This window comes from Trichosporon asahii (genome assembly GCF_000293215.1).
Source record: "Trichosporon asahii var. asahii CBS 2479 unplaced genomic scaffold scaffold00009, whole genome shotgun sequence".
In the NCBI taxonomy this organism is placed as follows: Eukaryota; Fungi; Basidiomycota; class Tremellomycetes; order Trichosporonales; family Trichosporonaceae; genus Trichosporon; species Trichosporon asahii.
The window spans coordinates 1,710,428-1,735,580 of record NW_014040915.1 but is presented as its reverse complement, the minus strand read 5'-3'; the positions used below and the strand labels follow the sequence as shown (position 1 = coordinate 1,735,580).

General features: G+C 59.2%; 16 protein-coding genes across 16 annotated transcripts; 4 read left to right on the top strand and 12 right to left on the bottom strand.

The window, feature by feature from the left end:
- Positions 1-1,124: 1,124 nt before the first annotated feature.
- On the bottom strand, positions 1,125-2,636 carry A1Q1_07432 (Cytochrome P450; the record flags this gene model as incomplete). Its single annotated transcript, XM_014327668.1, has 1 exon — positions 1,125-2,636. One exon carries the CDS (start codon positions 2,634-2,636, stop codon positions 1,125-1,127), a length of 1,512 nt encoding a protein of 503 aa, XP_014183143.1.
- Positions 2,637-3,426: 790 nt separating this feature from the next.
- A1Q1_07431 (uncharacterized protein) lies at positions 3,427-4,802 on the top strand (the record flags this gene model as incomplete). Its single annotated transcript, XM_014327667.1, has 3 exons — positions 3,427-4,056; positions 4,112-4,557; positions 4,613-4,802. The coding sequence occupies 3 exons, from the start codon at positions 3,427-3,429 to the stop codon at positions 4,800-4,802; spliced, it is 1,266 nt and encodes a 421-aa protein (XP_014183142.1).
- Positions 4,803-4,882: 80 nt separating this feature from the next.
- On the bottom strand, positions 4,883-5,653 carry A1Q1_07430 (uncharacterized protein; the record flags this gene model as incomplete). Its single annotated transcript, XM_014327666.1, has 1 exon — positions 4,883-5,653. The coding sequence occupies one exon, from the start codon at positions 5,651-5,653 to the stop codon at positions 4,883-4,885; it is 771 nt and encodes a 256-aa protein (XP_014183141.1).
- Positions 5,654-6,239: 586 nt separating this feature from the next.
- Positions 6,240-7,061, bottom strand: A1Q1_07429 (uncharacterized protein; the record flags this gene model as incomplete). Its single annotated transcript, XM_014327665.1, has 1 exon — positions 6,240-7,061. The coding sequence occupies one exon, from the start codon at positions 7,059-7,061 to the stop codon at positions 6,240-6,242; it is 822 nt and encodes a 273-aa protein (XP_014183140.1).
- A 265-nt stretch (positions 7,062-7,326) lies between these two features.
- A1Q1_07428 (uncharacterized protein) lies at positions 7,327-8,121 on the bottom strand (the record flags this gene model as incomplete). The annotated part of the gene is made up of 1 exon (XM_014327664.1): positions 7,327-8,121. One exon carries the CDS (start codon positions 8,119-8,121, stop codon positions 7,327-7,329), a length of 795 nt encoding a protein of 264 aa, XP_014183139.1.
- A 293-nt stretch (positions 8,122-8,414) lies between these two features.
- On the bottom strand, positions 8,415-11,294 carry A1Q1_07427 (uncharacterized protein; the record flags this gene model as incomplete). Its single annotated transcript, XM_014327663.1, has 1 exon — positions 8,415-11,294. The coding sequence occupies one exon, from the start codon at positions 11,292-11,294 to the stop codon at positions 8,415-8,417; it is 2,880 nt and encodes a 959-aa protein (XP_014183138.1).
- A 1,337-nt stretch (positions 11,295-12,631) lies between these two features.
- A1Q1_07426 (ATP-binding cassette (ABC) transporter) lies at positions 12,632-14,797 on the bottom strand (the record flags this gene model as incomplete). The annotated part of the gene is made up of 1 exon (XM_014327662.1): positions 12,632-14,797. The coding sequence occupies one exon, from the start codon at positions 14,795-14,797 to the stop codon at positions 12,632-12,634; it is 2,166 nt and encodes a 721-aa protein (XP_014183137.1).
- Positions 14,798-15,060: 263 nt separating this feature from the next.
- On the top strand, positions 15,061-16,295 carry A1Q1_07425 (uncharacterized protein; the record flags this gene model as incomplete). The annotated part of the gene is made up of 3 exons (XM_014327661.1): positions 15,061-15,275; positions 15,463-15,791; positions 15,859-16,295. 3 exons carry the CDS (start codon positions 15,061-15,063, stop codon positions 16,293-16,295), a joined length of 981 nt encoding a protein of 326 aa, XP_014183136.1.
- A 21-nt stretch (positions 16,296-16,316) lies between these two features.
- Positions 16,317-17,873, bottom strand: A1Q1_07424 (DNA replication origin binding protein; the record flags this gene model as incomplete). The annotated part of the gene is made up of 1 exon (XM_014327660.1): positions 16,317-17,873. The coding sequence occupies one exon, from the start codon at positions 17,871-17,873 to the stop codon at positions 16,317-16,319; it is 1,557 nt and encodes a 518-aa protein (XP_014183135.1).
- Positions 17,874-18,047: 174 nt separating this feature from the next.
- A1Q1_07423 (ribosomal large subunit assembly and maintenance-related protein) lies at positions 18,048-19,041 on the bottom strand (the record flags this gene model as incomplete). The annotated part of the gene is made up of 2 exons (XM_014327659.1): positions 18,048-18,491; positions 18,550-19,041. 2 exons carry the CDS (start codon positions 19,039-19,041, stop codon positions 18,048-18,050), a joined length of 936 nt encoding a protein of 311 aa, XP_014183134.1.
- Positions 19,042-19,514: 473 nt separating this feature from the next.
- A1Q1_07422 (50S ribosomal protein L22) lies at positions 19,515-20,147 on the top strand (the record flags this gene model as incomplete). The annotated part of the gene is made up of 1 exon (XM_014327658.1): positions 19,515-20,147. One exon carries the CDS (start codon positions 19,515-19,517, stop codon positions 20,145-20,147), a length of 633 nt encoding a protein of 210 aa, XP_014183133.1.
- A 124-nt stretch (positions 20,148-20,271) lies between these two features.
- Positions 20,272-20,682, bottom strand: A1Q1_07421 (oligosaccharide transporter; the record flags this gene model as incomplete). Its single annotated transcript, XM_014327657.1, has 1 exon — positions 20,272-20,682. The coding sequence occupies one exon, from the start codon at positions 20,680-20,682 to the stop codon at positions 20,272-20,274; it is 411 nt and encodes a 136-aa protein (XP_014183132.1).
- Positions 20,683-20,942: 260 nt separating this feature from the next.
- Positions 20,943-21,755, bottom strand: A1Q1_07420 (oligosaccharide transporter; the record flags this gene model as incomplete). Its single annotated transcript, XM_014327656.1, has 1 exon — positions 20,943-21,755. The coding sequence occupies one exon, from the start codon at positions 21,753-21,755 to the stop codon at positions 20,943-20,945; it is 813 nt and encodes a 270-aa protein (XP_014183131.1).
- Positions 21,756-22,246: 491 nt separating this feature from the next.
- Positions 22,247-22,822, bottom strand: A1Q1_07419 (cytoplasm protein; the record flags this gene model as incomplete). Its single annotated transcript, XM_014327655.1, has 3 exons — positions 22,247-22,592; positions 22,630-22,708; positions 22,747-22,822. 3 exons carry the CDS (start codon positions 22,820-22,822, stop codon positions 22,247-22,249), a joined length of 501 nt encoding a protein of 166 aa, XP_014183130.1.
- Positions 22,823-23,135: 313 nt separating this feature from the next.
- Positions 23,136-24,026, top strand: A1Q1_07418 (uncharacterized protein; the record flags this gene model as incomplete). Its single annotated transcript, XM_014327654.1, has 1 exon — positions 23,136-24,026. One exon carries the CDS (start codon positions 23,136-23,138, stop codon positions 24,024-24,026), a length of 891 nt encoding a protein of 296 aa, XP_014183129.1.
- A 113-nt stretch (positions 24,027-24,139) lies between these two features.
- On the bottom strand, positions 24,140-24,865 carry A1Q1_07417 (uncharacterized protein; the record flags this gene model as incomplete). The annotated part of the gene is made up of 2 exons (XM_014327653.1): positions 24,140-24,716; positions 24,756-24,865. The coding sequence occupies 2 exons, from the start codon at positions 24,863-24,865 to the stop codon at positions 24,140-24,142; spliced, it is 687 nt and encodes a 228-aa protein (XP_014183128.1).
- Between the last annotated feature and the right edge of the window lie 288 nt (positions 24,866-25,153).

The window sequence follows — 25,153 nt, the reverse complement described above, 5'->3', positions numbered from 1 at the left end:
CTCCAAAATCAGTTTTTTTGCCGTATCTTGCCCGTTTCTATAGGTATCAAGGAGATCATTTTGGGACATCATGAGGCCATCCAAGGGCTATGTCATGCACCTTTGGACCTCTTCATTTTCATCTCGGTCATTGACAAATCGTACAAAAACCATGAATTTTGGGCCCTTTCAGATCCGAAGCTGTACCGCAAGAACGGGACCAGCTACGGACATGCGAGTGGTACCAATTGGAAGCTGTGACACGTAGCTGCAAATATGTACCCTTGAATCTTGGCTGGAGTCGATATCAAGCGTCACCCCCCTCAGCCCCCGGATTTTCCCTTGGTCCCAGAACCTGGTATAAGGAGACGGTGTCCGAGAGCAACGACGGTTGTTACACCCTCGAGCACCTTCCGTGCCTGTCCCACTCCTGTCCCGCTCGACTACTGCGGGGGCCTAGTACAGCTGGACGAGTGTGTGTTCGTGCACCGCCATCCTGAGACTCGCGCTTTCAGTCATGTTCTCTGCTGAATCTTTGAAGTGCCCGAAGTGCGACTGAAAATGGGCACCGTGCAGAGTGGGGTACCTCAATCTGTAGCAAGAAAATCACTCGTTCAGAATGCGGAATAACCCAGAGGGCGATTTTAGCATCCCCCATCCCCAGCCACACATGTAACCCCTAAGGGGGTTACGCTTCCAAAGCGAGGGGGTTAGGGGCTTAACCCCTCAGGGGGTTAGGGGGTTAGGATGGTTTTTGGGGGTTATCCATACCAAAAAGTATTCCAAATACCGGCATGTGTAGGTGCATTCTAACCGCAAACCATGGGCGCATGTAATGGGATTGGGATCTCAGACATAAGTCGACATTACGTTCGGCTCATTTCAGCCTGCTTCCCCACTATTGTCATCACTGACGTGACGTGACTTAACCGTAATCTCCCCTTGGCCAAGGTCGCTCAAGGTCGCTGGTCTCAAGGACGACCTCAGACTCGCGACCCAGCAGTACAACACCTGTTACATTGCGCGCAGAATACCATTGAACATGGTTGTCGGTAGGATTGCAAAGCCACATCTGCTGCAACACTGCTGAAAGCTCGACCTGCCGTGATCAACTACCTTCCACTGGAGACACTTGGTGCATCCTATTACAAAGCATGCAGGCGCAGCGGGCAGCTGGGCTTATTGTCAACGTACGGACGGCTGGTGATGCCATTGCGGTGCTCGACAGGGCAGACGCGCTCGACTCGCCAGTTGCGCATGATCACAAACAGCAGCGCCTTCATCTCGGCGAGCGCAAACCGGAACCCGATGCAGTTGCGCGACCCGTGCGAGAAGCTGAGGACATTGCCCCACGCGGACGGGATCTGCTTGGCAGGCGTGTTGGGGCGGTCGAAGCGGTCCGGGTTGAACTCTTCGGCGTCAGACCCCCAAACGTCCTTGTCGCGATTGGCGCAAATGACGGAGAGGTTGAGCACCTCGCCCTTCTTCAGCGGCAGCGAGGTGATGACGCGTCCGTCCTTGAGCGTCACGGGCTCTGACAGGGGAATCTCCAGGTCGACCGCGAGCTCGCGCTGTGTGGAGGGAACGGGAGGGTAGACGCGAAGAATCTCTCGCACTACTTTGCCCAGCAGAGGGCAAGCATCAAGTTGCTCAAAGGTCGGCTCTTCAGGCAGCTCTGAAAGCTCGTCGTGGAGGCGGGTCTGCAGTGACGGATTGTCTGCGAGATGGTACAGGGTCCAGCTGAGCGACGTCGACACCGTCTCGTGGCCGGCAAACAGAATCGTCGTGATTTGTTCAATGATCTGCTGCTCGGAGAGCTGCTTGGACGCCGACTCGTTCGAATTCGACTTGACAAGCAGAGACAGCAAGTCCTTGTCCCGCTTCTGCCCGGCCTGTGCGATCATCTGCTTGCCCTTTGACTCTATGATCGCCCTTGACGTTTTGATCATGCGCATCATGGCGGACGGTATGATTTGCAGCTGGGTGATGATGACCTGCAGCATGCCAAACTTGCCCATGTCGGCCGTGAGAGCTCCGATCAAAGAGGTGTACGCCTGGCCTAGACGGTTCAAAGGGTCGCCCAGCTGGTCTTGCCCGAGGCCCGTGGTGCCAAAAATGTCGAGAGTTGTGCGTGACAGCTCGTTGAGCATGTCAACCTCGGTGTTCTCCTTGACCTTGTCCTGCAAGCGTCCCTGCAGCCTATACGCCTCTTCCAAAAACTCGGAGAAGAGGCTGCGGATGACGGAAGGAGTGAATGCGGGGGCGATGATGCGTCGGAGCTGCTTGTGAAAGTCGTCGTCGGCCGAGAGCAGCCCCCGTCCAAACAGATTGTCCAGCATCGTGATCATGCCCTTGGTCTTCTTGTACGTGTCCGGGTGCGAGTAGACATCGGAGACAATGTAGGGATCGGCAATAAAGATCATTGGGATGCCGAGTGCAAACGGATACTTGAAGATCTTGCCGTAGCGCTGGACATGGCCCATGTGCGGCGCGTGGTCCTTCTGCCAAAAGTCGATGAAGAAGCGGCCGGTTAAAAACGACGGTGAGGGGGGACCATTGAGCTGGTGGGCAAACCACTGGCGCGACTTGACGGCCGGGAAGAAGATGTAGAGCAGCCAGGCGACGAACACGCCTGCGACGGCGTACGCGACACTCATGATGTCGGCGAAGGCTGGATCCGAACGCAGAAAACGCGTAGACACTCGGCACTCGGGCGAGTCGATGCTTCAACCGCGATGGCGCAACGAGAACCGCGACGAGTCAATCCCGTATCACTGAAGAGGCTGTTGCAGAGGTGGAGGGAGTCTTAGTGCAGCAACGCCTTGGCGACGTGGTCGGATGCAGTGCCAGACGAGGTGGGCGAAGGCTGTCGAATGATGGGATAGGTGTAATGAGGTGGTTGCTTTGCTAAGAGCATGCTAGGTGCCGTCGTCGTGGTTTGGGCTCGATGCCCGACGGGTGAGAAGCATCGTGGGTGCCATCATGTGACACGGGCGACACGGGGACGTGCGGTGAAGTGTGAGAGTCGCGAGTGTGTGCTTCGGCGGAGGGCTGTTTCGCTGCGTGTCCGTTTGCAGGCCAAATTCAAAGAGCCGAGGAGCCGCGCCAGAGAAAGCTTGCTTCCAGATCTGTGGGAGAGGTTATAATACCAGGGGAGTCAGAAGAAGAAGAAGGTGAGAGATGAGGACAACCCGCTCTCGTTCGTTGAGAGTGTTACAATCCGGATCGGAACGTCGGGTAACACGTGCTGGGCCAGGAATGATGCAGCGAGAGCGTACCCGGACTGCCGGACGTACCGGACACTGAGCTGAGGATGCGGTGGGCAAATGCGTTCATGCTGGGGAACTCGGGCCGCACCCGCAAGGTCACGTGATGATTATGACATCAATGGTGATGGTGATCGCCCCCACCGCATGACGCGTCGTGCTCTCAATCGCAACATCCACGATGAGCGACCTCAAGCAGCCGCTCGAGCCGGAGGCCGCAGCCCCACCGGTCACGCCGCCGTCAGCCGAGTACCCCCCGACTGCCTCCGAAGGATCCGCCGCCGATGCTCCGGAGGACGCGCGCTGGGTGAAGGCCTATGGTAGCGCGCGCGACCGACTTCCCCCTTCTCTCTCCAGCCGCCTGCCGACGTCCGAAGAGGCCAAGGCATCCGTCGACTCGCTCTCTGCCCGTTTTGCATCGTCTTCAGCCGAGCACTCGGAGTCTTTCAAAGCTCGCAAGGCAAAGCTACGCTCCGACCTCCTCTCCCACGGCTATTCCGTCGCGAACGCGACTGAGATTCCGCTGTACATATCGCTTAACCAGGTTGGACCGCTGATGTACGAGGCTGTCGAGCCGAATGGTGTCTTTGAGCGCCGCGCTCCTGGCCTGTTCTTCCTGCTCGAAGTCCGTGCATCCGGTGAACCCTACACGCCCTGGTCTGTCGCCTGGCCGATCCTGGCAGTCACTGGGCCGGCTGTCGCCCTCACGTCCCTCCTCGCCATCCCCTTCGCTGCGGCCGTCACCGGCAGTGCGGCGCTCGCTGGCATGGGAACCGCCGTCATGTCTGGCATTGCTTCCGCTTCTTCTGCCGTTACTGCAGCTGGAACAACGGTGCGCCCTTGTCCCCTGTTTGTGCTGACGTCAGATTGCGACAACTGCTGCGCGAGTCGCCCTTCTCCCCGGAGGCAAGAAGCTGCACGGGAAGCTCGTCAGTGCTGCGAACAGCCATATCGCCTCGCTGAAGGACAAAGGCACGCAGGAGGTTCTGCGCTACGTCACTGTCGCCGTCGCCGCGGTCAAGAGCAAGCTGCACAAGGATGGAAAGGAGCACCTCGCGACCGAGAAGGAGGAGATCGAGGCGGAGGAGCCGGCCAAGGTCATCGCCGAGATTGATGTCACGGGCTACCCTCTCGAGAAGGTGCTGACCTGCAAGACGGGGAAGCGCAAGCTCGACTCGGTACTTGAAGCTGCCTTCAAGAAACTCGACTTCAAAACGAAGGACTTCCAGCCGAAGACCGACCCGGTCCTCCGCGTCGTGGGCGGACCGAGGCTCGACGAACGCGGCGGCAAGACATTCCTCGTCTTCCACCCGTTGAAGCTCGAGCATATCATCGATCTCAAGGGTGAGTGCACTGACTGGGCAAAGGCTGACATCAGCCGAGCCATTGCCGACCGACGAGAAGCCGCCGACGGCCGAGGAGGAGCGCCTTGCCCACGATGCCCGAGTCGTCGACACATGGGAGGAGGCGTCCGTCTCGTCCTCCTCCCCGCTGCACGCCGGGGAGGAGGACGAGAAGAAGCGCAGCTGGCTCGACTCGTGGCGCAAGAAGAAGTAGCATGGCGGTGTTGTACAATACACGACTTTACGATTCCTAACACTTCACACTGCTCGTCAGCTGCTGCTCTCGAGGAACACTCACGGATAGAACTTGACGTTACTGACGGCCCAGAGATTGGTGCTCGTAATGGATATGGAGACCGAGTATTTGGCCCCCGGATCCAGAAGCACGCTGTATACCGGCACGTTCAGCTGACCGATCATGAGCTGAATGTCGGCTGGCTGGAGGTTGGGCATGAAGGTCTCGAAGGCGGGGCTGAGCGGTGGCGGCGGGGAGATGCACACGTCGAAGCCACCAAACGGCGCCGAAGGCACGTCGACGAGGAGTTCGACCATGGTTGTCCCAATGGGCACGTCAATGTGCAGTCCCGCGTCTGTCGAATTGGTGCTGAAGCGATTGGTGCCCTTGTTCCATTCGCCCGTGGTCGTGACGCTCGAGGCATTGACGACATTGACCGGTTCCGTGTCATTGACTGCCCATCTTTCCCCATCACTAATGGCGCGCACGGACTTGAACGTGCAGTTCCCTTTCGAGACGAGCGTAAACTCGTACCACCCGTAGGGCAGGTGGCTGATCTCAGCGTACTCTTTCGAGATGTTCGTGGGTATAGCGGGCTGGGATCCGTTGACGAGGATAGACATTACGTCCGACATGGCCATAAACGTGATGCCCGATCCGGCGACGGCGACAGACACGTTGCCGCCTTGGGTAAACGCGTTGAGATTGTTTGTCTCCCAATCCCCCGCAAAGTCGAGCGTAGGGCTGAGGAATGAAAAGTGCTGCTGGACGTCGGAGGCGACGACAACGCCAGCGGCGACAGCGAGTGGCAACAATGGGACGACGAGCATGGTGTTTACCGAATAATTGGCGCTCGGCGTCATCTGATATATCTAAGGTTGTTTCGGATCCGATGGTGCTGCGCTGACATCACGCGCCGAGGAGCGGAATGCGAGTCGCTGCGCATCAGTGCTTGGCTAAGATTGCACGGCGAGCGCGGCAAACAAGTCTGCCATGCCCAGGTTGACAGTCCGGAGATCCGCTCCTGCGGGGAGATACCGCTCCTTGTTGCACACCATCCAGGCCGAGGTGTTGCGCATCCGATATTGGATGTAACTGTCTGGGTCTGCAATGCCAATGGATGGCGAGCAACAGCTCCGCCCCGCGGTCAGGTTGTATGTCAAACCGTGTCGGTAGAGCCCTCAAAATCCGAGTTGTTGTAAAAGTACACTAGTCCGTGTACGTCCCGCCGTACTGTGGCTCGGATGTGTCGACGGGCACGGGGAACGAGGACTTGCGCAGTCCCGTGCGGGCAGCGACGCGTTCTACAAGGCTCCGACCAGTCCTTCCGCAGCGGCGGCACGTGTATGCTCATGCTGAAGAGACTGAAATGCATAAACCACAATAAGTCATGGAGCGGGAATGTCTTGGCCTAAGTCACAGCACCGCCGCGAGCCCGGCGGAAGCGAGCAATAACACCAGGCCCGGTCTCGTGACCCATCCCTCGCTCGGAGCATTCGACGGCGTCGGACCCGACGTCCTCGAGCTCGCACCGGCACTGCCGCCCACAGAGCTGCTGCCCGTGCTGATACCGCCGTTGCCGCCCTCGTCGTCAGGATTCTCCGTGTTGTTGCACACGGCCCACGTGTGCTGCGATATGCAAGCGTTGAACGCCGATTGCTGGTTATTGTCGGTCATCAGGCAGTTTACTGCCGACCAGTCGTCCCGAGTGCCGCGCAGGGCACGCCACTGGTTCGATCTGCCCTGGACTTGCTCACAGCATGTCGCCGTGTAGTTCCACTTCTCGCTGAGCCCAATCGACCCGCAGGCGATGGGCTCGATGGGGCTACCCTGGCGCAGCTCGACGGCAGTGTGATTCTCCATGTATGCCAGGAAGTCTTTCAACGGCCAGCATCGCGACTCGATCGGAAATGCACCGCCGCCGACCGCACTCGTGCACTCGTTCCAGTAGTCCTCATTCTCGCTCGTGTTCTGGAAGCGACAGGTGGTCCACGTCTCGGTGTCGGCAATACCAATGGCGGAGGGGCAGCAGCTCCGTCCCGCCGTCCAGTTGCTCGTGCCACAGACAATGTCGTTGGTGCTGAGGCTGCGATTGTAGAAGTAGACGGGGCTTTCGGGAGAGCCGCCGTATGGTGTGTCGGACGACGGCACGGGCACAGACGTATTGACGACGAGGCCAGTGTTGTTGTCGGCGGGGTCAGTCCAGGGACTGCCGGGGACTTTGACGGGGATAGACATGGTGCGCGTTATGTGGTGGTGCGACTGAACGCTGCTCAACCTCTTATATACATTCCAACAAGTCGTGGCACAGATAAGATACGAAGAGATCTAATGCTAACTGTGGCAAACGCTGGGTAGTGGCGGTGCAACGCGATCTCGTGGGGAGTCACAATAGAAGGTTACTAGGAGTGATCGAGATTTGCAAGTGTCAAGATAAGGGATCTAATGTAGAAGCGGTGTGTCGTCGTGGCTTCACTGTAGCTTCGCGGTGGCTTGTTCTCGACTACACCAACAGGGCAAGCGCCGCAGCGGCGACAACAAGGGCACTGACGCCAGCGGTATTCGCACCGCCGACCTCGCGGCATACGGCCCAAGTATACTGGTCCATGCACTTCATAAACGCGGTCCAGTCCTTCTTGTCCTTGAGGTTGCAGTCCATGGCCATGTATGCGCTCCTGTTCGTCTCCATGGTGCTGTCGCCAAGCTCGACGTCGGAAAAGTAGGCGCTAGGGTGTCCCATGACTTGCTCGCAGCAAATGTCGGTATAGTTGTTGCCCATGGTGTAGTTGTTCTTCGAGCTCGCCTGCGCCAAGCTGGTGCACCGCTCCACCTTCTCCTGGCCAAAGTTCAAGTCGGCATACTTGGCGTCGGCAGCCGACTCCATGTACTTCTCTAGCGGCCAGCACGCACTCGCCACGTCTCCTCCGCCATTGGCCTGGGCAATCTCGTGTGTGCAGTTCATCCACCACTGACTATTCTCCTGCGTAGCGTGCAGGCGGCAGTTGGCGCCAGCGTTGGGGTCGCCGTTTGGAATGCCGATTGAGCGAGGGCAGCATACCTGCCGAATGGTCCAGTTGCTCGTGCCGCAAACAATGTCGTTTGAATCGAGCGTCTTGTCCCAGAACCAGTGGGGGTTCTCGGTAGTACCTCCGTACGGATCCGAGTCATTGTGCTGCGGCAGGGGTTGAAGGTTTGGGGCCGTCAGCTGGCCATTGAAGCTGTATTCGGAGTTGACGTTGCCCGTCACATAGATGGGGATGCTGGCGCTCGAGTTTGCGTTGGCAGTTGCGTCGGACATGGTGGAGTCGAATAGTCGCGAGATGGTCAGAGCAGAAAATTCGAGGCAAGGTTTATAACTAGGCGTCGTTGCTCTGTGATCCTCAGAGACTGCGCAGGTCACCGAGCTGTCGGCGTCACTGCTGCTTCTCCACTCGCCGTCACCGAGGTGCGCGGACCTGTTACGTAGGGATGATGTAGCCGTCTGCAGCGCGACTAACTTCTCGGCGGTGATGAGTTCCAGGCACCGTTCCTCCCACCTCGGTCAGAACACAAAGCTTACATCGGACTATTCACAAGCTACTTCTCTTACACTCATCTCTTCTCGCGCAAAACAAAGAACACAGTGATGATAAGCATGATGCCGAATCCTGCAATCCACCCGAAGAGCACGAGCACGTTGCGGTAATAGTTGCGAACGTTGAAACCAAAGAGCGTCTCCATGATGAGGGTCGCGGCAACGTCGAGCGACACGCCGTTCAGAACGTCTTTGATGTGGAGACCCGAGCCCACCTCGTTGACAACGATAGCCTCGAGAGCATAGTTGAGCGGGGCAAGGAAGTGCAGCCATCCAAGCACGGCGGGAATCTTGGCGACATTGATGAAGAAGCCGGCGTACGTCATGTTGAACAGGTTCCACAGCGACGAGAGCAGGATGGCAATCGAGGGGTGCTCGAACAGCGCGCCGAGCAAAAAGTTGTACAGCGTCATTGACAGCGTGTACAGGACGAGAATCAGAAGGAATTTAAAGAAGCGCGCAGCGCTCAGTGCAAGTCCAACCATGAAGTAGATGATTATGCCGAGAACAATGGTCGGGATGAGGCGGAGTGGAATGACGTCGAAAATGACACGCGCGAGCAGCCATGCCTGGGGCGAATAGAAGCTGCTGCCGCGTTCACGGAGAAAGAGTGGACGAATCTCGACGATATTGTAAAGGGCGCTAAGAGACGAGAAGGCAATGAGGGTGCCAAGGAAGAAGAGGGAGCCCACACGGTTCTGGAAGCCAGCAATCGTGAGGTCGACCTTGAAGTAGAGACCACCAGCGAAGAGCCCGACGACACTGAAGAGAAGGAAGTGGGCGACAAAGAGCGTCTTGTCGCGCTTGAGGTTGCGCCACTCGCGCGAGCTCAACACCTCGAGCTGCGTCAGGAAGGTTGTCGCACACTTTTGCTTGGCCGGCGCGGTCGAGTTGAGGATGGCCAGGTCGACGACAGAGTCGGACGCCTTCTCCATGGGCGACTCGGGCAGCATGTCCGTCGACACCATGGCGTCGGGACCAGAGGGCAGTCCGGCAGGGGCCTCACTGGCAATGTCGAGCAGGTGATCGGCAATGTTGTAACCCTGCGGGCAGACATAGCCCTGCGCGGCAAAGAACTCGGCCGGTGCATTGCCGCCGGGACCCATGTAGAGCTGCTTGCCGCGCGAGAGGAGGATAACTTGGGAGAACGAGTGGTACAGAGCCGACGACGGCTGGTGGATCGAGGCAATGATGGTGGTGCGATTCTCGGGGTGAGTCGTCAGGCTCTTGAGCAGCGTCACGACACGCGCGGCAGAGACCGAGTCTAGACCAGAGGTAGGCTCGTCGAGGATGAGGACGTCGGGGTTAGCGACGAGCTCAATGGCAATCGAAACGCGACGCATCTCGCCGCCCGAGATACCACGCTGCAGTCCGGATCCTACACGAGTGTTGGCAATATGCTCGAGGTTGAGCTGGCGAAGGACCGTGGTCGCGCGCGCCGCCTTGACGACTTTGGGCACATTCTCGGGCAGACGAAGGTAGGCCGCAAAGAGGAGCGTCTCCATGACTGTCGACGTCGGCGAGAGCACGTCACTCTGGTCACAGTAGCCAACCTTGACCGGTCCGCCGTTCGAGTGGAACGAAACGCGGCCGCGAACCTGGCCCGACTTGCGCTTGCCCGCGAGAATGTCGACGAGGGTCGACTTGCCGGCACCGGAAGGGCCAAGGACGGCACAAAAGCCGCCAGCGGGCAGCTCGCCGCAAACGTCGTGCAGGACAATGTCCGAGTTACCATGGCCCTCTTCACCGTTTGGAGAAGTTGGGCGACTGGTGGGCACGTCGCCAAAGCCGCGTAGCCAGCCGACAATGCGATTGTACCATCCACGCTTGTTGTAGCCGCGGACCTGGTATCCGACGCCAGACCATGAAACGCTCACGCCGCCCATCTTGACGAGGCTGCCGGCAGGCTGCTTGCGCGCCCTACGGCGCTTGGCGAGGCCCCAGACGGTAACAATGACGGCGAGCAGTGCAAAGGCGCCAACGACGGCGAGACCGGCAATGACACCGCCCGACAGGGACGATTCAGTGTGTACCTGGTTGATGCCCAGGGCCTGGTCAATCACATATTGGTTGACGCACTCGCCCATCTTGCACCCAGAAAGGGGCAGGCCTTCGGCGCCGAGCATGTTAAGGAACTTTTGCTTGAAGCTGCAGTCGCCGCCAGGCTTGCAGTTAATATCGACGGGACCCGTCAGGGTATTCTCGTTGAGACCGAGCGAGGACACGATGGACGACACTTGGCTGTTGCCGCCGCTCTTGCCGTCGCTGCCGCACATGTCGGTACCGGGGAAGCAATGGCACTTGAGTCCGGGACAGTGCCAGTTGCTAGCCCCGTCGACGACCGTCTGGTTGCACTCGGTCAGGTGGCACGCAAACTGTTGCTTGCCATTGTACCACAGCTGCATGTAACCTTCGTTCGTGCCTCCAACCTGCTTCGTCTTGGTGTACGTCGCATCACCGCCTGGGCTGGTCGACGAGTTCATGAACCGTGTGAGGGTAACCTTTGTCTCTCCGGGGAAGACGCCCTGCAACATGGGCTGGATAACGTCGCACGTCACCTGCGAGGCCGAGTAGATGACTGGCGAAGTGTTGCACACAAGCGTCTCATTCATGCCGGGCATGGGCATGCCATTGGCGGGATTGGCGAGCGTGTTGAGCGCCGACTTGCACGCATCGTCGGACGAACAGACGGTACACGTGGGGCCGAGCCAGCCGTCGGAGCACTGGCCATCGGGTTTGGGGGCGAAGACGTCGCCGCCGCGGGCGGGCTGGGAGCAGTTGGACCCGGTCAGGCCGGCGGGACAAAAGCAGGATCCATCCTTGGACTGGCCAAAGTTGTCACATTCCTGGCCGAGGACGAGGGAGAAGAGGGTCGCAGCGGCGATGAGCAACCGCATGGTGGGTAGTTGGGGTGTGGGGCGTCCATGTTGTCAAGTCGGATGGGGGATTGTTATAATATGCGGAGAATAGATCTCTCTGTGTGGATGGATGTGGTGATCGACGCCGGGCCGAGCGTACTCGGGCAACAGTGGGTCACAAGACCCTGGGCGCAGCGTCTAGCCCCGTCTGCAGTGGCACTGGCGCCTGTTGTTAGTAGGCATTAGCTGGCGTTTACCCCGCATGCACTAGCGATGGTGGATATTAATGGCGTGGGACAGACAAAGCGTAGACACCTCGTGTGGAGGGCAAATTCTCTCCCTGAGAAAAGCGGAGACGATGTGCCGTTTTCCCCACGTTATCCCAAGTTTTCTCCTGGTAGAGAAAATACCGGAGAACTTGGGAAAGATGGAGAATTCCTCCCTTGTTTTCTCAGAGAGAAAATGCGGTGACAAATTATGTAAGCACCTACAATAAGTAGGGGGCATGCATGTATGCATAACCGGGTGGCAAAGCATGCATGGGATGACAGGCAAAAAATGGGTTGCTTGAGGATTCGAACATTCCACTCAATCACAGAGTTGGTAAACTTCTTTTGTATCACACTAACGGCACTGCCGAGTGCCATGGTTGAGGGAGATGATGGCGGAGCCAAGTTGTTCCGCCTCTGCAAGGGAGAAAATGTCGTGAAAACTGGTCAAGTCCAGTTGCCTTGAATAATTCAGCTGAGAAAATACAGTGAAAATGCTCAGTGAGAAAACAGGAGGTAACTCTGGCAAAATGGCTCAGGGTCAGCGTTTTCCCTCATTCTGCCGTGGAGAAAACAGAGCCTACGGACGAGGTGGCGTAGAGATGGATGCAAGAGGCTTGGAGGCTGAGGAATCTCGTGCGGCTGGGGGGGCGGATGGGGCTCCCGCGACTAAAATAGTACAACCCTCGAGCGTTTATTAGAGTTTGCGAACCGCACGGCGTCGACAAGGCGAGACCGCTCCTCTTACGGCTACTCTGCCGTTGACACTCGTGGAGTCTCCACCCTCCGCAGGTACGACTCTGGTCTCCATGCATACCGTCGCACCAGCCGTAGCGTCGAGTCGAGGCTGTCAACAACAACATCTCACTGGCTGGTCCGTGACCCGCCCCACCCGGAGAACCCTGCCAAGTTTCCTAGATCCCGCCGGGTATGGACCATCCATCGACCCATGCACCGGGCGGGACTCCCCATGTCACTCCACGCCTCGACCTCCTCGCGTCCGAGCACCAGTCACGTTGAGATCCAGTCTCAACCTGCTGCAAGATTTGCGAGATCAACAATCGAGATCCCAGTGATGATGATGATGCATTGTGTGATTGAGTGCTGCTACTTCTTGCCCAAGATGTCTCCCTTGACCTGCTTCTCCGCCTCGACTGCCGCCTCCACAACCTCCTCCTCGATGCCCTCGGTCAGCTGCGCGTTCCACAGGCGGTAGTAGACGCCGCCAATGTTGCGCAAAAGCTCCTCGTGCGTGCCCTGCTCGGCAACGTGGCCATCCTCAAGTACAATGATGAGATCCGCGTCACTGATTGTCCGCAGGCGGTGCGCAATGAACACGCTCGTCTTGGTGCCGTCGACCAGCGTGCTGTTAATGTTGCGCATCAGCTCCGTCTCGGTGTAGACGTCGAGCGCCGACGTGGCTTCGTCAAAGAAGTTGATGGGCGTGTCCTTGAGCAGAAGACGCGCGACAGCGACACGCTGCTTCTCGCCGCCCGAGATCATGAGGCCGCGCTCGCCAACCTTGGTGTGCCATCCGTCGGGGAGGCGCGCAATCGTCTTATCGAGCTGCGCCTTGGACGCGGCAGCCTTGACCTGCTCCTCGGAAGCGTCCAGGTTGCCATAGTGGATATTGTAATAGATGTCCTTGTGGAACAGGGGCGTGTCTTGCGGCACGACACCAATTTGCTTGCGCAAACTCTCGAGAGCAACGTCGGTAATATCCTGCCCGTCGATGAAGATTCGGCCAGACTGGGCGTCGTAAAAGCGGAACAAGAGGCGGAACACGGTCGACTTGCCACAGCCCGACGGGCCGACTAGCGCAACCTTCTTGCCAGCGGGAATGGTTAGCGACAGATTCTTCAGAATCGGCCGGTCGGGGTGGTAGCCGAATGTGACATTGTCAAACTTGATCTCGCCGCCGGGGTGACGAAGGGCAAGTGGCGGAGCACCGGGCTTGTCCGAAATGGCAGGCTTGACGTTTTGCAGGTTGAACATAACCTCCATGTCAATGAGCGACTGACGGAGCTCGCGGTAGACCGTTCCGAGGAAGTTGAGTGGGAGCGACAGCTGGAACACGAGCTGGTTGACGAGCACGAGGTCACCGACAGTCATGGTGCCCTTGAACACGCCGTTGGCGCCGAGCAGCATCATCATGGTCAGCGCCGATGAGAAGATGACGTTTTGGCCCGAGTTGAGGAAGGCGAGCGACGTCGCAATCTTGATCGACGACTGCTCATACGTCTTGAGTGTCGCGTCATACTGCTTGACCTCGTACTTTTCATTGTTGAACTCCTTGACGGCCTCAAAGTTGATGAGCGAGTCGACAGCTACCGTCGCACCCTTGTTGTCGGCCGCGTTTGCCTGCTTTCGGAACTGGGTTCGCCACGCCGTCGTCTTAACCGTGAACCAAGTGTACGCCAGCATGGTCAGCGCCGTGACGGCGGCAAAGTCCCAGCCAAACTTGTAGCTGAGAATGCCACAGACCATGGAAATCTCGAGCGCCGTGGGGATGACGTGAAACACAATCGAGGACAGGATGAACGAGATACCCTTGGTACCGCGGTCAATTGCGCGCGTGAGACCGCCCGTCTGGCGCTCGAGATGGAAGCGCATGTCCATGTTGAGCAAGTGGCCAAACGTTTCGCGGGCAACCTTGCGAATCGTGCCCTGGGCAACAGTCGCAAAGACGGCGTTGCGCATCTCTCCAAAGACGGTGGAAAAGATGCGCGCGAGGCCATAGCCGGCAATCGAGGCACCAGCAATGGCCCAGACAGTCATGTTGTCCTGGAGCGGAATGTTGAGCGAGTCGATGATATTCTTGAAGAAGAAGGGCACCTGGACATTGAGCACCTTGCCGGCCACGAGCAACGAGAGCGCAAGCACGACGCGCGCCTTGACGCCAGGCTTGTCCTTTGGCCATACATTGCTCGCGAGCTGCTTCAGAATCGTCCAGTCGGTGAGAGCCTGCTTCTTTTCCGGGACAGCCTTGGAAGCAACGTCGGTGTTGAGAGTGGAGGGCTGGGATGACTGAGATTTGTTGTTATTGTTTTGGGAGCCGTTGTTGTTGTTGTTCTGCGAGCCGTGGTTATTCTTCGCTGCAGCCTTTGAGGGGACTGATCGGAAGGCCGACGTCGAAAACACGCCAACGCTCAGCGGAGCAAACGGCAGTGTCGGCCGCCGCGGTGCAATCCGCTGCAATGGCCGTGGTCGTGAGACCCTCGCGGCCGCGAGCGACGCGTGGTACACTGGCCTTGCGGCGTTCAGTGTCCACATGGTGAGGTACCGTCAGTCGATCGGGGCGTGGGTGTGTGTGACCGGACCGAGCGGTGTGTGTTTGTCGTGGATGAAGAGATGCGAAAGGAGATGGAGTAAGCAAAGTGTCGACGTTGCTCGTCGTTGCTGGCGACGATTGCGAGATTTGTGCGAGCACCTCATCGTCCGGTTCGGCCGCCCAGCTCCGAACAACCACGTGACTCTCCTTATCGCATCCACCCCGACGTCATATCAACCAGCATCTTCGACTGTCAACAATCTCCATGGCACCCCCTCCGGCCCCCTTCCACATTCTCCGAGCACACCAAGCACCAGTCTCGTGTGTTTCCTTTACTCGAGGCAATGCCTTGTTGCTCGCAGGCGACCAGGAAGGCTATGTGTCCGTCTCGGACCTCGGCACGCGCCGAGTCGTGGCTTACTGGAAGGCGCACGAGGGCGGCGTCCTAAACGTAGAAGAGCTGGATGGGCAAATCTTATCGTGAGTTGTCTCTCGAGTCTTCTGACATCAGACAAGGACGAGATAACAAGCTGCACCTGTATGAGCGGCTGCACGTGGAGCGACTCGATGGTGCGGCGGCGGCCTCCTCCGGACCACCGATACAGACGTCAATGGATTCCAACTCGCTAAACTTTTGTCGATTTGCACTCACGCCGTACCAGGACAGAGCACTGATGGCACTGCCGAACTTGGTCGACTCGGAGCTGATCGATATCTATGCGATGCCGAGCGGAAAACGCCTCCACTCCAAGATCAACTATGAGGCTGCTGCGGGCAAGACCGAAACAGGCAATACGAGGTCCGGCCTCGTCATGGCCGTTGCGCTACGGGTGATTGGGGATCGACTTGCTCTAGTGTCGGGATACGAGGACGGGCGACTGGAAGTGTGGGCGTGTGATGTCACCTCGCTCGACAAGCTGTGGGACGGAAAGGCGTCGGCAGACTCGGCGCGGCCATGGCAACGGCTGTGGACGGGCAAGGCTCACAACGAGGCTCGTGAGTATAAGTGTGATCGAACCCACCTGCCTTGGACCCACCTGCTGACGACTAGTCATGGCACTAGCCGTGGACCCAGCGTTCACGCGCGCCTTCACCGTGTCAGCTGACCACCTCCTCTGCCGCGTCGACCTCGGCACGATTCTTTCTGGCGAGCCTGCGACAGTAAAGGTGGAGAGCTACAGCACGAAGCAGATCGGGAATTCGTCAGTCGCAGTCTCGCACGACGGAAAAGTCGTTGCCGTCGGAGGATGGGATGGGCGGATACGGCTCTTTTCTGCCGCAACCTTCAAGCCGCTGGGCAGCCTCAGCTTTCATCGCGAGAGCGTGCAGGCGCTCGCCTTTGCAAGGGCAGACGCAAAGCTTCTGACGCAAGACGATACAATCGAGCTGGGCGAGTCCGACTCGGACGATGATGACGACGACGGAGTGCCCCGAGACCAATGGCTTGCGAGCGGGGGCAAGGACCGGCGCATTGCGCTGTGGGGCCTGAAAAAGTTTTGATGGTACATGCATACATACAGTCTAGGCCTCTACATTCTTCATCTCGTCGAGAATGCGCTCGATAGCGGCGCGCGGCAGTGGCACCCACGCCCAACGGCCCTGGCGGCCCTCCGCGTCCAGTTCGGCCGTCACTACGAGTCCGTGGTCCTTGAACTCGCCCAAAAGAGCATTGAAGCGCTCCTCCTCGCGGGCAATGAACTTGTCCCTCGCAGCTTTCTGCACCAGATCAACATCGAGAGCGTACGCGGGCGCTGCACCGCCGACACCCATCAGTGGTCCCTCGCCATTGTCCAACTGTTTGAGCAGGATGAGTTTGAGCAGTCGCGCGGCCATGGGCGGTACACTGTGCAAAATCTGCAGCGCGCCCTCTTCCGATATCGTGCCAGAAGACTGGCCGAGGGCCGCACTCGACGACAGGCGCGCATACGATAGTTCGACATCGTAATCGTCAAACGTTGGGGCCGAATGGTAGATCCAGTTGAAGCCGCGGGATGAGGGAATCTCGTCCTCTGTCGGAGGGTGCGGGGGCGCATTTGACAGCGTTGCGCTGAACAGTAACGGGGTGTGGACGTGGTCAAATGTCGCGACAATGTGGATGCCGGGACACGAGGCGAGCAACGACAGCGCCGCGACACTCTTTGGCGCCTTCATGCCCGGTGCGTCAATGTTGTGAATGATCATGTACAGGTGATCCTTGCCGGAGCGGTAAGACTGGTAAACGCGATAGGCTGCGCGCTCGAGCGGGCTAGCGCCAAGCGGAGCAGGCACCTCGTCGCTCAGCGGGAGCCTCGTTTCAAGGGCTGCGAGTACCTCCTTTAGTCCCAATCCGGGAAACGTGCCATTCACGACGACAACATCGCCAAGGTCGTTGAGCGTCTCGGTCGCGAACCGGTTCACGAGGCGGCGCTTGCTACCGTACCCATACAGCAGGAGGTTGAAGCCCGTCTCGAGCTCCGAGGCCCACTGCGGAAAGAAACGGGCGAGCTCCTCGAGCTTTTCCTGCACGGCCTTGGTCTTGCCGCGTGCGCCGCTCACGATACCCTCATACTCTGCTTGGCTCAGCGGCCGGGCCAGGGCAGAGTAAGACAGGCCGCTCGTCTTTGATCCACGCGTCGCGTTCATAAAGTAGTTGTCGGCGCGGGATGTTCGCAGGAAGCCCTCGTCCTCTTGCTCAACCTTCTTTGGCGTCTTGGGTTTACGCGGCGTCGCAGCGGCCCGCTTCCGCGGAGTCGTCGCTGGCGCCTTCCTCCGTCCTGGCGTGCCAACGAGACCTCGGAGGGGTGTCGTTGGCGTCTCGTCGTCGTCATCATCGTCTGCGTGGTCCTCAAAGTCGTCGTCCTTCTCGCCGTCAGAAGATCCAGAGTCCGAGTCGGAACCATGCTCGCGCTCATCGTATCGGTCGGTGTAGCTCGTGAGGAAGGAGACGAGGTGCGACGCGGATGGCTCGTCTGCGGGTGTCGGTGACTTGGCCTTGGTCGGGACTGGCGGTGGGGGTGATTCCGCCTTCTTTGTGCGTTTCGTGGGTGTCTTTGGCGCTGCGGCGGCCGTATCGGCGCGCGCGCGCTTGCGTGGAGGCATGGTGTGTTGGGCAACGGTCGACTGGCTGGGTTGTTGACAAAAGGTCGACTGGACCATTGGGTGATCGAGCGATTTGGTCCCGAGGTGGAGGTCCAAAAAGACTGGTGTCCGAGAATCATGGTTGTGCGGAGCCCTATCGCTGAAATGAGATGAATGATGCATGCTAAGGTCTAACTACTCCTGCTGCTCCTTGCCGGCCCACTCCATAACCTTGGGCCAACCCTCCTTCTCTGCCCGCTCAACCGTTCCAGCCGGAACAGGGAGCGAGAGCACACCGCCGCCAATCCACTCCTCCTGGTTCTTGCCGTCCATGAAGCGCTTCTGCGCAGAGTACGACACCTTCTTGATCGAGTCGCGGACAGAGACAAAGGCGTCATCGACACCCGGAACACATCCACGGACAAAGATCAGGTTCAGGTCGAGGTCGACGCGGTGGACAAGGAGGTTCTGCTGCGTCTTCTTGACGTTGCCCATGTGGCCGGCCATCTTCTTGCCCGGAAGAACACGTCCGGGGTCCTGGTGCTGACCGGTCGAACCAGCGGAACGGTGCGTGAGCGACACACCGTGCGACGCCTTCAAACCACGGAATCCGTGACGCTTCATGACACCCTGGAAGCCCTTTCCGATCCTGCCGTTAGTTGCAGATTGATGCCGCAACTCACGAAGTAGCAGTGACATCAACGTATTGTCCAGGGACAAAGTGGCCGGCGGAAAGCTCGGTGCCGACGGGGAGAACAGCGTTGGGAGTAACGCGGAACTCCTGCAGCTTATACTTGGGGTTGACGCCAGCGGCGCGGAAGTGACCGAGCTGCTGGGCGGTGACAGTCTTGGGTCGGCGGTCAGACGCGCCGATCTGAAGCGAGTGCAGGCCCTTCTTGTCGTTGGCGGGCGGGGGCGAGTGACGAACGACCTGCACCTTGTCGAGCTGCAAAACGGTGACAGGCCAGCGCCGTCCATTCTGGTCCCAGAGAGCGGTCATGCCGCGCTTCCTCGCAATGACACCGGTACGCTTCGTGAACGGCGTCCACCTTCCGGCAAGTGATGATTCGGCGGCAGCCTCGGCAGGAGCCTCCTCCTTGGTGGCGGCAGGGACCTCGGCGGCAGTCGCAAGGCCGCGGGCGAAGGGGAGGCGGCCCAGTGGCCGGAGGGTCGCGATGACGGAACGCATGGTGGTGTGGGTTGGGCGAAAAGAAAGTTGGACCAGAAGACCAACTTTGGCCGAAGAGTATCACCCTGACATCCCACGTGTTCTTCAGCCTGACACTTCGCCATCTTTTCTTCGTCTCTACTTCTCTGCATGCATGCATATGTGCTTTGATGCATGCTGATTTTAGTTGTATTCGACTTCTACTACATGCATAGAGTGCAGGGAGTGCATTCAGAGGGCGATACGAAATGCCACGTCAGGCTGTTTTTGTGATAAAACAAAGTCCGTCCGAAAGTTGGACGTTTCGGATAACGGTTTCGATCATCGGACTCGGAGCAGCTACAACTACTGCAAACCCCACCACCATGTCCAGGACACTCCGCAGCGCCGTCCTCCGTGAGCTCTCTTGCTGCTGTACCAGCTGACGCCCAGTGGCCCAGGTTGCCGGCCCTTCGCGCGTCGTCGCGCGCCCCGTCGTCCCGCGGGCTGCCCCGATGGGCTCGCGTACCCTGTTCGACTTTGCGCTTCCAAAGTCATGGCGCCGCAATTCGCAGAAGAAGGAGGAGACTACGCCCGCCCCTGCTGCCGCTGAGCCCGTTGCCGAGGAGAAGACGGAGAGCGTGTTCGACGAGGTTGTCGAGGCTGCCGAGCAGAAGCAAAAGTCGCGGCGCGCGAGCGAGCACTCGTACAAGTCGGCGTTCCACAAGATGTCGCCCCGCAAGCTGAACGACATCTCGCGCCAGGTCGCCGGCCTGCCCGTTGACGAGGCGCTGATCCAGCTCCAGTTCTCCGAGAAGCGTGTCGCCAAGACGTGGGTCAAGTCCACGCTCGCGCTTGCCCGTGATCACGCCGTCGCCAAGGGCATGGACCGCTCCAAGCTCGTCGTGTCCGAGTCGTGGGTGTCCAAGGGCTCCAAGGTCGCCCGTCTCGACATCAAGGGCCGTGGACGCATGGGTATCAAGCACCACCAGTCGGCGCGCGTCCACTTCCTCCTCAAGGAGGGCAAGACGTATCAGGAGAAGCTCGCCGAGCGCCGGAAGAAGGAGCTCAACAAGATTAAGAGCGCAGGCGTCGTTCGCGAGGACGGAAAGATTAGGAGAAAGGTCATCAGCGGATGGGCCTGGTAGACGGTACATTTTGTTGTGTTCATGGATATCACTACTGCATTGACTACTCGGTTTTGCGCTTCAGCTTTTCAAACGACCACTTTTCAGTGAGGAAGCTGGGGTCAGCTCTGACAATACAGCCTACTTACATTGTAATGAGGGTTGAGACGCCGCCGACCCCCGCACAGCCCACGACAAGGGCGACGGCCCGTATCGTGTCGAGTTTCTGCGCCTCGACGGCGGCGAATCGGAGACCCCAACCGAGGAGGACCAGGCTGAAGGCAATAGCGGGGTCTGGAAGTACGCTGCGCATCCCGAGTTTTCCGGCCTGGAAGCGCACAGCATGCGTCCACGCATACACAATGCGGACAATCATGGCGGTACAGCTGGCGTAGATGAGCGCCTGCTCCGTCGTGCCTATCCGCCCTTTCACAAGGGCAAGGAGGGTGATCACGAAAGTGGCACTGCTGAGGATCATAAACTTGGCCTGCTTTGCAACCTGCGCCGGTGTCGCCGAGGCGGTGTGGAATGCCTCGAGGATGCCGTTCAAGCTCATGAGGGGAAGGTATGCGACGAGGTAGGTTTGCAGCGTCTGTGCCGCGGTCGTCTCGGCGACATAGCGTCTCGGCAGAAGCAGTGGGAGAATAGTTGGGAGCACTGGCGGGAGAAACGCGGGCAAAATCAGAAGGAGATACAGTGACAGCCGGAGCGCGAGCCGGAGCAGCGGTGCCGAGGAGTCAATCGCTCGGCTCCAGTGCAGCTGTAGCGTCTCCTCGATCGGCTGGAACACGATGCGCGCGACGAGAGACCCTGTTGTCAGCCATGCCATGTCTGTAGCATACCGTAATTCATCGCAACGGCGTAGCCACCCTGGTCGCCTAGCGGCGAGATGCGCCCAACGGCAATCCGGTCCGCCTCAGTCAGGACATGCTTGACGACACTCTGCCGTGTATTGGCCCAAGCGAGGCTGCGAATCTTCTCGTCCCCGCTGTCACCCTGCAGCGCACCGCCAGCTGAAATGTAGCGCGCGGCAAGCCATGCCGCGCCGGCAAAGTGTCCCACGGCGAAACCAAGGAGAGCGTGATCGGGGAAGAGGTACAGGCACGCAAAAGATACGACGGCGCGCACAATGGCCATTCCACCCTCGGCCTGGACGCGGACGCGCATACGTCCGTCACGCATGCAGGCGATGTAGAACGGCTCGATGGCGAGCTCGTTCAGCGCAGCCATAACATAGAGAGCGAGAGCGGGGTAGAAGTCCTTCTGCGCCTTCGTGCTTACGGGCGACGTGTAAAGGTACAGTCCGACCGTTGCCGCAGCAACAGCAAGACCGAGCTGCTGGGGTATCTGCGCAAGTCGCCCGCCACCGTTAGACGTCCCGCCGCGGAGGAGCGCATTGCGGACACCTTCTCTCGAAAGAAAGAGCACCGTGGCCGCGATTAGGTCGAACTGGATCGACGCCGTTCCAAACACGGCCGGAGAGGCTAGGCGCACGAGGCCTTGGTTGAGAGCAAAGGTGAGCAGCCGGCTCAGGAGCTGGAGGAGGATCAGGGCGCGGCCGGCGCGCAGTGCGCTCGACAGACCAGCGTCGCTCCCGGACTTGCCGGGGTTGCCGGACTTGTCGGACATGGCGGCGGCGATGGTGAGGATGGTGTAAACAAACAGACGGACATGACGTGGCTGTCGAAATTGAGTAGAGGGACGCCTTCCCCGCACTTTTACCCCGCCTCCACCACACGCTTTGAGCGCCGCTCTTTGGACATCTCCTCGGTCATGCATGCAGAAAAAGGCAAAGTTAAAAACGCGATGTCGTTCTGAGCAGAGCAGAGTGTTATGCCGCCAACGTTGACAGTCACAAAGGTATGCAAGCGGCCCAGAGCCTTTCCCCAAGGTAGCAAGGACCTGAGAGTGGCGAGTCCATCTAGTTAAAGAGTCGCATCGCTGGTAAGTTCCCCTCGCTGGTAAACCATTCTCAAAGCTATCAGTTAACAGTCGTCAGTTCCAACTCGCCACGCAGAGGTACCCAGCCCCAGCAACGTGCGCTGGCGCTATGATCCAAACTGGTGATCCCGAATAGATTGATTATACATGAACCGTGCGGTCAATAGATTTTACAGTGTCTAGTAGCGGGTCGCGGCGGGCTTGACGTCGTCCTTCTTCTTCTGGTGCTCCTGGTAGAACTTGTCGTTGACGCCGAGACGGTTGCGGGCAATCTCGAGGCCGACAAACTGGGCGCGCGTGACAAGGATGCAGTTGTCCTCGGCGTACTCGCGGTCGGCGTCGCGGCGGATGAGAGTGCCAAAGTTGTAGTCGGTGAGCGTCTTCTCGTACGGCATGATGAAGTCGCGCCATCGCTGCTTGCCCTCGGGCGACTTCATCTTGTCCTCGTCAAGCACGCGGAGCTTCTCAGTGTCCTTGAACTCGGGGAAGCGGGTCATGATGTCCTCGAAGATCTCGTCGTCCATGCTGAATGTTAGTTAAGCGCGAGGTGACAATGACTCACTTGGTGAGCTTGAGAGTCCTCGGGTTAACGTTCTCAAGGAGCTTCTGGTACGCCTCGAGGTGCTCGACCGTCTTGACAGCTGGAGGTCAGTTAACGCCCGCAGACATGCCAACTCACCAAACTGCTGCTCAATCTCCTCAAAGTTGGCAGCCTCCTCGGCGTTGAAGTTGTTAATGTCGGTGATGGCGGACATGGTGCGTGTGGTTGTGTGCTGGTGAGAGCGAACAAGAGCAGAAGCGCCTTTATAGGATTTGAGAAATTGAGGATTTCAGGTCTCGTCGTCGTCATGAATGCCGTAGAGGACACTGGAATGACGTCCGCACCACGTGGCAAATCCTCCATTAGAGATTGATTAGTCAGCAGTTCTAATTCAACTTTGTAATCGGCCCAAATCGGCGTTTCCGAGCGACCGATCATTGTGGCTCACGTGGTCGAGGTTCGATTGCGGGCCATGTCCATGCTCGTGAGTGACTTCATCGCTTGCTATCCCTCATCAGAACACCCCCATGGCCACTCTCCGATCACTTGCGACTTTGCCCCGGTCACTGGCGTCGAGCAGCTCGCTCCGCTTCACCTCCGGCGCCGTCACCCCCATTCGCCACTATGTCGCCCCAAAGAAACCCGCTCCGAAACCCCCGGCAACCCCCCGACCAATCTCCAAGAGCAAGCAAGCCTTCATGCTCCCCGGCCAAGTGGCCGCGAGCCGACGAGACCAGCGCAGGGCCCAGGTTGGCGCTGTCAACATGGACATTCCCTTCGCGGAAGTTCACGTTGTCGACTCGGAGACGGAGAACCTTGGCCCGATTCAGCCGCTGAAGGACGTCGTCGACAGCATTTCGCAAGACACGCACGCCGTCCGACTGGTGCGCCTCGACCCGCCAGTGGTGCGCATCATTGACCTCGAAGGCGAGAAGGTCAAGGAACGTGAGCGCTTCGCGCGCCAAAAGCTCTCCCGCCGCCTTGCCGTCGAAGACAAGGAGATTCAGGTCGGCTGGCACTCGGCCCAGGCCGACATGCAGCACAAGGCCAAGATGGCGCGCCAGGCGCTCGAAAAGGGCGACCGCGTACACGTCATCTTCGCGACACGTGTGGGCGGCACACAGTCCATGGTCTCGGCGCAGAAGAAGGCCGAGGTCGTCGCCCTCTTTGACGAGGCGCTCGAGGAAGTCGGCGACAAGTGGAAGGACGACGAGCGCGTGAAGGGTCTTTGGGTGCTGTACTACCAGCCCAAGGCGCAGATTCGCGAGGCGGCCAAGGAACGCCTCGTCGAAAAGGAGTCGAAGAAGAAGGCCAAGCACGACGTGGAGAAGGAGGCGCGGAGAAAGAAGCAGCAGGAGCGAGAGAGGAAGGCGCACGAGCGTCTCAAGGAGGACCTCGCCGAGGACCCGTGGGCCTAAACCGGAGTCTTGGATCAAACAACGGGGCATTCAGCAGAAGTCAAGATCAAATCATTAGCATGCATCATTCATCAGCACAAGAGATCCGCATACATGTCTAAATACAACACTACTTAGAAGAGGGCAAGGGCGACGGCACCAAGCACACCAGCAACGGGGGCAGCGAGGGCGCCAGCACCACTGTTTCCAGCAGCAGCGGACGCGCCAGCGGCAACGGCCGAGGAGACCGAGGAGGCAGCGCCGCCAGAACGAGACGCGCCGGCGCTGGACGGGGCGTTGCCGGCCGAGTTGGCAGCGTTACCGCTCGAAGCGGTCGGGCTGCCCGACGAGGCGGCGCCGTCGGCCGGCTTCGTCGAGTGGCTCTCGCCCGTCGTGCCGCTGTGCTCGGCGCTGGCAGAGACAGAACCGGCGGCGGGGCCAGCGGCAGAGTTCTCGGTCTCAGAGGCCGAGGTGGAGGGGGTTGCTGAGGCGTCGGCGCCAGAGGAAGCGGCCGAGCCGGAAGGAGCGGCGGAGCCAGAGGGGGCCGCGGACTCAGAGCCCGAAGCACCCGCAGGAGCGGCCGAGCCCTCGGTCTCCGGGCAGGTAGCGGCCTTGTACACGCCGACCCACTGTCCAACCTCTCCCACACAGGCAGTGTACATGCAGTGGCGGGTGTTGTTCTGGAAGTCCTTGTTACAGAGGCACTCGGCGCTCTCGCTGGGGTTAGCGTTGGGGCTATGTGGGACGTACTAGTCGCCCGAGGCGCAGAGACCGGTCTCCTTGGCGCAGTTGGAGATACACTCGGAAAGAGCGGCGGAGGAGACACCAGCGAGGAGGAGGGCGGCGGCGGTGAACTTCATTTTGGCGGTGATGAACAGGTTGGCGAAAAAGCTCACAAAACCACTCGCTTTGCAGTTTTATAGAGTGCCAAGAGGTCGCGAAAAGTCGGCCGGGAAGACGTTGCATGACAGGCGAGACCCGCGCAGCAAGTGGCGCCCACCGACTGCATTCAAACCGATGGTCTCGACTCTGCAATGCTGGGCTGCATGGCGTTTCGGCGTCCTTCGGTTGTGGAATGAGGGGTCGTGGCCCTCGTTCGGTCGGGCGTGTGAGGAGAGCAGCACGGAAAAATGCCAAGAACCAGGGAC